At 45.2% G+C, this 8,525-nt stretch overlaps 1 protein-coding gene and 1 pseudogene across 1 annotated transcript; both read left to right on the forward strand.

Annotated features, from left to right (window-relative positions):
* Positions 1-304: 304 nt before the first annotated feature.
* On the forward strand, positions 305-865 carry LOC113405507 (calcium homeostasis modulator protein 6-like). Its single transcript, XM_026646728.1, has one exon. It carries the CDS (start codon positions 425-427, stop codon positions 854-856), a length of 432 nt encoding a protein of 143 aa, XP_026502513.1. The 5' UTR covers positions 305-424; the 3' UTR covers positions 857-865.
* Positions 866-7,280: 6,415 nt separating this feature from the next.
* Positions 7,281-7,796, forward strand: LOC113405508 (annotated as a pseudogene).
* Positions 7,797-8,525: the final 729 nt, after the last annotated feature.

Here is an 8,525-nt window from a genome sequence, read left to right on the forward strand (position 1 = left end):
TACAAACCCATTTTTTCTTTGATGGTCAACTTTAAATATTATAAAAATACACTGGCTTTTTTACTTGTAAGACTCAATCTGTGGGAGGTCGTATATGAAAGTGGACACTATTAACGTTTCCCCTAGTCAGCATTTCCAGCCATTTCCAACAGAATGTTGAATAGAAACCTGAACCCACCCACAGTCAGGATGGATTATTCTCTTCCGACCCCAAAATCTCATCCCAGGCCCTTGAAGTTTAGCAGACTTTGCTGGGATTGTTCACATACATGGGGTACCCGTTGTCCACAGACAGCACAGTGTGATGGGCTTTTCAAGCAGTGTCCACTTATTGATCTCCTGTCTAAAACAATGTTAAATTATATATTCTAGCCAGGAACTTTTCATGCTCCTAATCATCTGCAACCTTCATTGATCCAGCTGTATGTTCCCCCAGGTGCTAGGATGGCTACTGATAGCAAGCATCATGGCTTTAGTACTGGCTGTCACATGCATCAACCGCTGTCGTTCTCCAGTCAGTTTTCTTCAGCTGAGGTTCTGGAAAATCTACTTGGAAAAGGAACGGGAGGTTTTTGAGAGGAAGGCCAAGGAGCATGCAACCAAGCTGGCAGAAAGGAACCTGAAGTGCTTCTTTGAGTCCACTGAGCCAGAACCATTTCAGACTCCCAGCAACAAAGACTGGCAGCAGATCTCGTCCTTGTATGCCTTCAATACTAAAGGACAGTATTACAGCATGATACACAAATATATTAGTGCAAACAGAGGCACCAGCATCAGATCTACTGAAGAAGATGTGTTTTCTCCTGCTTTAGGATTTGTGGATGGCACTGATTTTAATGAAACGGGGACATTATAATCAAATAAAGAAATTCTGTTTTTGTAGCATGGACAGTTATGTAATTATGGCCATAGAAAAAGGCTCTCGTTCTATGCACTGATCTCTTGTTGACATCAATGGGAGTTATGTGCAAAGTCTTCAGGAGAAGATGGCCCATAAAGTTTGCAGCATTATTTTTAATGAATTTTGTTACTTTTACTTAAGTGGCTTTAGTAAAATACATATTTCTGGATGGCGGTTTTACAATATTTTATCCCCTTGACTCTTTCAAGTTATGATGTTAAATAGCTTAAATCCCAACACAAAGATAAGTGCATGTGCTGTTTTGAAATACTACAAAGCACCTCCTAAAAATATACATTAGCTAGTCTGTCAGCTCAGAACATTTGACAATTAGTGTTGCAAAACCAAAGTTTTACCCTTGGCATTGCTTGCCCATCAAAAACAATAATACTATATACTTTTTAAATTAAGAAGTAGCTTTCTAGGCTTTGAGCCATAAGCAAGTTCCCCACAAGCATGCAGAGAAAGAGGGAATGTTGAGTGTGTCTTTGTATAATTGAGCTGGTGCATTCTGATGAATCACGGTTGAGAAGTTTGCTGTTAGCACTGAAACAGAGGATCATACGAGCCGTTATTGTGCAGCAACAGTCAAAAAACATTTAACAGAATGTTAGGAGCCATTAGGAAAGCAATAGATAAGACATAAAATATCATAATGCTATTGTATAAATCCATGGTACGCCCACACTTTAAATACTGCATGCAGTTCTCATCGCCCCATCTCAGAAAAGATATATTAGAATTGGAAAAGGTACAGAAAAGGACAACAAAACTGATTAAGGGTATGGAACAGCTTCCATATGAGGAGACATTAAAAAGACTGGAACTTTTCAACTTAAAAAAGAGACTATTGAGGATGGATATGACAGAGGTCTATAAAATCATGTCTGGCATGGAGAGAGTGAATAAGGAAGTGTTATTTACCCCTTCACATAACACAAAAACCATGGGTCACCCAATGAAATTAATTGGCAGCGGGGTTTTAAACAAATATAAGGAAGTACTTCTTCACACAACGCACAGTCAACCTATGGAACTTATTGCCATGGAATGTTGTGAAGGCCAAAACTGTAATGGGGTTCAAAAAAGAATTAGATAAGTTTGTGGAGGATAGGACCATCAGTAGCTGTTACTGAAGATGGTCAGAGTGTCCCTAGCCTCTGTTTGCCAGAAGCTGGGAATGGGCGACAGGGGATGACGCGCTTGTTGATTGTTCTGTTCATTCCCTTTGAAAGCCCTGGCCTTGGCCACTGTTGGAAGACTAGATACTGGGCTAGATGGACCATTAGTCTGATCCAATATGGCCATTCTTATGTTCTTATAGGAGACCAAAGGAAGGCAGGAAAATACTGAGCATGAATCTGAATATATAGCCTAGTTTACTAATGAAGTGACATGAAAATGCCTCTTGAAGGGTAACTTCAAGCAAGCTGTGGACTAACCTGTGTCTGTGTCTGTCTTTAGTCTGCGAGCTATCTAGGAAAGGGTCATCCCTTCAAATAATATGTAGTGCCAAGTATGTTGTGAATGTTCAGTAAGTAATAATTCTAAATCAGTGTTCTTAACCTGGGGTGCACGCACCCTTGGGGGTGCGAGATTCCTTTTCTGGGGGTGCAAGACATGCCAGATTTTTTTTAGAAGATAAATCATTGAAAACACAAATTAAGCACAGGCACGTAAGTACAATTACTTTGTTTCATCAAACCTATGTATTTATTAACATTATACATTTTTTAACAATTACTGTAATATACAAACAAAAAATATATCTAGGTTTAAGGGGTGCAAGAACATATTTTGAGAAACAAAGGGGTGCAGGCTGCAGTAAAGGTTAAGAGCCACTGCTCTAAATGATGGCCCAGAGTTTGGCTGGCTGGACTGAAATATGCGAGCATTATTATTTGTTTACAAGCAGAACTGTCCCATAATAATGAAACTAAAAACTTGCTTTGTGGTAACTTCAGTTCGCTTTTACTGCAGTCTGAGTTGGTCAGAGATTGCAATATAGTCTACTAAGTTGCTCCACTGCTAGTATCATGCTGCCCAAAGATCTGTCACTAAGGTCTGAATGCACAAAATGAGTTAGGTGCCTGAGTCCATTTTAGGCACCTAAGCCTGTTTTGGGTCCACTGCGATGCACAAAACTCCCACTGAACCCTGTAGAGGCCTAAACTCACTTGATGCCTAAGTTTTTGCAATAAAAGTTCCCTGGGCACCTATGTTTCTGCCTCTGGGTATGCACACTGCTGCCTGCCTCTAGGCACCTGGATGCCTATCTTCCGCCTAAACCCTCTAACCCACAGACCAAGTCACAAACTGGGGAAGATAGGCATTAGTCCACTTATGTCATCTTGGGTGGGGCCCAATCCAGTAGACAGCCTCTGAGCAAGCCAACTGGATCAGGGCCCTCAGGTGAGTTCACACAAAACAGCAGGGGGAAGAGTTAAAGTGTCATTTTGACCAGAGAGAGAGAGCACACACGTGAGAATGACTCTGTAGCCTGGTGGTAGGGTGCTCAGGTGGCAGATGCAGGATCCAGTGCCCCTGCTGCAGTGACTCTTTAATTAGAATGCAACAGCTTCAACGGGAGAGACTGAGGGAAGCTCCACATCAGAATATCCCATAACCCAGCAGCAAGAGCACTCACTGTGAGGTAACAGACCCCGTTCAAATCCCTTCTACCCCTCAGGTAGAGGGGGGACTTGAACTGAGGATCTCCCACACCTCAGCCATGTAACCTAACTACTGGGTCCGCCTCCTGCCCCATACTCCAGGTTTCTTATTAAGAGCATAGGTGCCTAACGCCAGGAGAGCGCTTGCAGCTGAGAATCCCGAGCAGAGATAGGCAGCACCCTGCAGGCCAAACTCAGGGACCTATCTCTGAGACGGGCCAGGCTTAGTACACCCTTCTCTCACTGGCATCTCCCACTGACTAGCTTGGGCAGCTCCCCTCCTAGCAGGCTGTCTTTTGTGGATTGCCGTCTAAGGGGCCTCTCTCTCCCCATTCACTGTCAAGGAGCTCAGGGACCTAACTTAGGCTTTGTAGTGATTTTCTAAATGTCTAAATCCTTTTGTGCATTCAGGCCTAAGCCTGCAACACACCTGAAATCAACACTCAGGAAAATATACTTTCAGTGGTGACAATCCAATGCTTGATTAATTTTGCTTTTTATACAGTCTGGGTAAAGTTTTTTAATGCTAAGAATATATGACTATACCTAGCATAGGCACACAGTAATAATAAAGGGATTAAAAATATGCAGTCACTATAACTAAATAATAATGGCTGAGTAGAAGGGCATTTTCTAGCCATTAACAAGCAGCTTCGGAATTGAGGGTAGAAGGTGATGTTCAGGACCCTTAAAGTTCAGTTCTACTCTGAAAAGTTACATTGTAAAAATGGTCCTTAGATCATTTGAGAAAAAACCCCAAGTGCGTATTGAGGGTCAGATCTGCTTACTTGTGTGGCAGAAAAGATTTTGCTGCTCTTTACTCCTGTTAGCTTTGGGAATCCGGTTCTGCCTAATCATCAACAGAATTGGTACCCAAGTTCCTCCAGAAGTGCATTTCTGGTGACTGTGCAAGAGCCAGAAAAGTCCAGTTTGACTTTGAAATCCCAGGTTGAGATTACTAGGTTGCCTCTCCATCCTCTACCCCCTACTCCATTTTTTTATTTGTAAACTGGGCAAGTTTAACATGGAAACCATTAAGACACAATAAATATTGAACTCCATATAACTTCTTTTTCGGTCACTTTAAAAACAAACCAGAAAAGAATAGCCTAATATAACTGTCTGGAGATGCCCGGCCTGGAAGACTATATTCTTATTGTAAACAGTGAAACTATAAAAATGTAAATAAAGAGAACTCCAGATAGTTATTTTGTGTGTTGAGAAGTCAAAAATGCATGTTCCCCTGGATTCAGTACTCTGCTTAGTGTTTTGGTCCTCCCAGCAGGTAAAGACCAACACAGTAACAAGACAGTGCATTCTCATTGTGCCTTTAGTTTGTGATACCCAGTAAACATCATTCAGTTAAAAATGTCCTACCTTTCTCTGTCACATATAAGAGTTCATTGACGACTAACAAGAGTAATTTTATTATAGATGGTTGCACCCTGGAAGAGGGTGAAATCCTGGCCCCACTGAAGTCAGTGGCAAAACTCACATCGACTTAAATGGGGCCAGATTTTACCTACGGAGTATATAATAGAATCACTCATAGACTCATTGACTGTAAGATCAGAAGAGACCAGCATGGTCATCTAGTCTGACCTCCTGCACATTGCAGGCCACAGAACCTCACTCACCCACTCCTGTAATAGACCCCTAACCTCTGGCTGAGTAACTTAAGTCCTCAAATCATGGCTTAAAGACTTCAAATTACCGAGAATCTAGTTTAAACCTGAAAGTAACCTGTGCCCCATGCTGCAGAGGAAGGCAGAAAATCCCCAGGATCTCTGCCAAACTGACCTGAACGAAAATTCCTTCCCAACCCCAAATATGGTGATCAGTTAGACCAGGTGTGGGCAAACTTTTTGGCCTGAGGGCCACATCATGTTTCGTAAATTGTATGGAGGGCTGGTTCGGGAAGGGGGTCATGGCCCGGCCCCCCACCTCCTATCTGCTCCCCCCCCCCGGGACCCCTGCCCCATCCACAAACCCCCTCTCCCTGTCCCCTGACCGCCCCCGGAACCCCTTCTCCTGACTGCCCCCTGCTGCCCCATCCAACCCCCCCTCCTTCCTGACTGCCCACGGACCCCCGCTGCCCCATCCAACCCCTCCTCTCATTCCTGACGGCCCCCCTGGGACTCCTGCCCCATCCAACCACCCCTTCTCCCTGCCCCTTGACCGCCCCCGGGACCCATACCCCTGACTGCCCCCTGCTGCCCCATCCAACCCCCCCCTCCTTCCTGACTGCCCCCTGGGACCCTTGCCCCCATTCAACCCCGTTTTCCCACCGACCACCATCCACACCCCCACCCTGCCCTGACAGTTACCTATAATTTAACATCGACTATGGCATAATAGCCCTTTTAAATGAGGAGGAATTGGGCAACCCTGAGTAGGAAGGAAGAAACAGTATCTCTTATTGTAATAAAGATATACCTATCTCATAGAACTGGAAGGGACCCCAAAAGGTCATCAAGTCCAGACCCTTACCTTCACTAGCAGGACCAAGTACTGATTTTGCCCCAGATCCCTAAGTGGCCCCCTCAAGGATTGAACTCATAACCCTGGGTTTAGCAGGCTAATGCTCAAACCACTGAGGGATTACTTTACACACCAGTCACCCCACGCTGCATAACACAGAAGTTAGCACACTGGCCTCCTAAACCACTGATCACAAATTTAAATCCCACTAGTAGAGCCATAGTCAGCATTAATAAGGTCTGTGACAAGATGTCGAGAAAGGCCTATGATAGGCCCAAAAGAAGATGTGATCCAGGGAAGATGTGAAGGCTGGGTGGGCATGAGAGATGCATTGTTTGCACCTTTCTGTTTTTGGGGCTGGCCCAGGGCTACTCTGAACTATGGTCAGCCAGGAATGACCCACAGGAGCTGCTTGCTAGCTGGGAATTGCTGGAGTGCAGCAGCGCATGAGTCATACCCCTTTCTTCCCAGCACGCTCTCTGTGCCAGGGCCTCAGCAGAGATCAAGCCACTTTCTGGTGCATTAATTCGTAAGGGGAGCAGAGCAAGGCCCAAGAGGGAGCCTGTCAGATGAGTTAACCAGGAAATAAGACAAAAGAGGGTTGTGGACGCACCCAGGAGTTTGGGCTGAGTGGGTGGAGGGGTTTTACTGAGCATTGTGTGTGAGACGGGTGGGTGTGGGTGGGTAAAAAAGCAGAACAAAAAGTGATGCAGAGTAAAGCAAGAAAGCTGAGCAGTGTCCTGTGAGCATAAATATATAACCCTGGAAAAGCTGGAGAGAGACCTTTTGGATCTGGTGTTTGCTAAGGAGGCTTGGAGCTGTACGCTAAAAAATTGCTCCTTTTATTATTGATTCCTTCTGCAGTCAGATACACAGGACTGTGTACATCCTTTGCAAAGACACAAAATTGCATCAAAGAAATACTTGGCTATCACCAATTTCTCCTCCCAACTGGAATATTACCAGGTGAGGTTTCATCCCCCTCAAAGGCAAGGGCGCCAGGCAGAGTGCAGCAGCAGGGGCAAGAGATGGAGAAGTTTCGCACTGTGTTGGACCTTCGCTACACCAGGAGAAAGTGAAACCTTTCTGTTTGTTTGTGAGGGTTGTACGAACTAGAGACGTCACCTCACATCCTCTTCCTTTTCTACACATAACCAAGTGAGGTTAAGGCAAGGACAAAGGCAAAGGCAAGGGTGCCGGGCAGAGTGCAGCAGCCAGGGCAGGAGATGGAGAAGTTTCGCACCGTGTTGGATTTCTGCCTCAGTCATCAGAAGGTGCTCGGTTACAGCGCCGTGTCCCTGCTGACCGCGGGCAGCGAGCGTCTCTTCTCAGCCGTGGCGTTCCAATGCCCTTGCAACTCCTGGAACATGCTCTACGGCTCTGTCTTCCTGCTGGTGCCTGCCCTGATCCTCTTCCTTCTTGGCTACCTGCTGAACGTCAGGACCTGGCGGCTGTTCACTGGCTGCTGCGCCTCAGGCAAGTGGAGCTGCTGGCGCTTCTTTAGGGTGCTGTGGCTGGTGACGGTGAGTGCTGCTGTGGCCCCACTCACCTGGATCGCAGTGGCCCTGCTTGGGGCCAACTTCTATGAGTGCGCAGCAAGTGGGAGCAGCCTGTTGCAGAGGCACCTGTGCCAAGGCAGAGGGACTCAGTGCCATGAGCAGGTGGCCAGAATACCCTGTGGTGGGACTCTCCCCCAAGAGGCACAGACATCTGTGAACATTCGGGCTCAGTCCCAGGTATGATCTCTTCCATCCTTTGATTTATCCTATTGGCTTTAGCCACAGGGAGGTGCATTGGACGCGGAGTGATTTCTGGAGAGATGGAGGGGCAACATAAGTAGTTCAGTTAAAGTAGGTGCCACGTCAGCTTACTTGTGCTGATATGATGGCCTAGGGATGCAGCCTCAAGACTGTAATCTGAAAAAGAAATTTTTGCACTTATGTAGTTAGCAAAATATTCTAAACCGGCTAAAAGAAAGGTAATATATTGTTAGTTGCATCTCCCACTGCAGTCTATATTGCTTTCTACCATTTTGGCCTGCTGTAAATCTGAGGAGATTGCTTCCTAATGATGTTCATGCCTTTTCCTTTGAGGCAAGTTGAGAATAAGTTTGCATGGGCAGGGAACTTGACTGGATATCACATAATTGGGCTTTCCCATCCGTAGATTTTCTACCCATTTCAAAAGAGATGTATTGTGAATTTCTCTTCTCTTTTTCCACTTCCTCGCCTCTCTTTACATCATGAACGCTTTTAAGTTCAGTTCCTATACATAAGAGGAAGCTGGTGTTTATTTAAAATCTTTAATAACAGAAGAGAATTAGCATGTGAAAAAGGATATATTGAGGGTCTGACTGTGTCCCCCAAGTTTGAAATCACTGTCAATTTCACACTCATATTCCAGAAATAGGGTTTAATTTTTGTTTCCCTGAAAGCAAGGAAGCTATAGACTGTGGAGAGCTGAAAAGGAAG

Source organism: Terrapene carolina, unplaced genomic scaffold (assembly GCF_002925995.2).
Source record: "Terrapene carolina triunguis isolate 2854851 unplaced genomic scaffold, T_m_triunguis-2.0 Scaffold40299, whole genome shotgun sequence".
Classification (NCBI taxonomy): domain Eukaryota; kingdom Metazoa; phylum Chordata; order Testudines; family Emydidae; genus Terrapene; species Terrapene triunguis.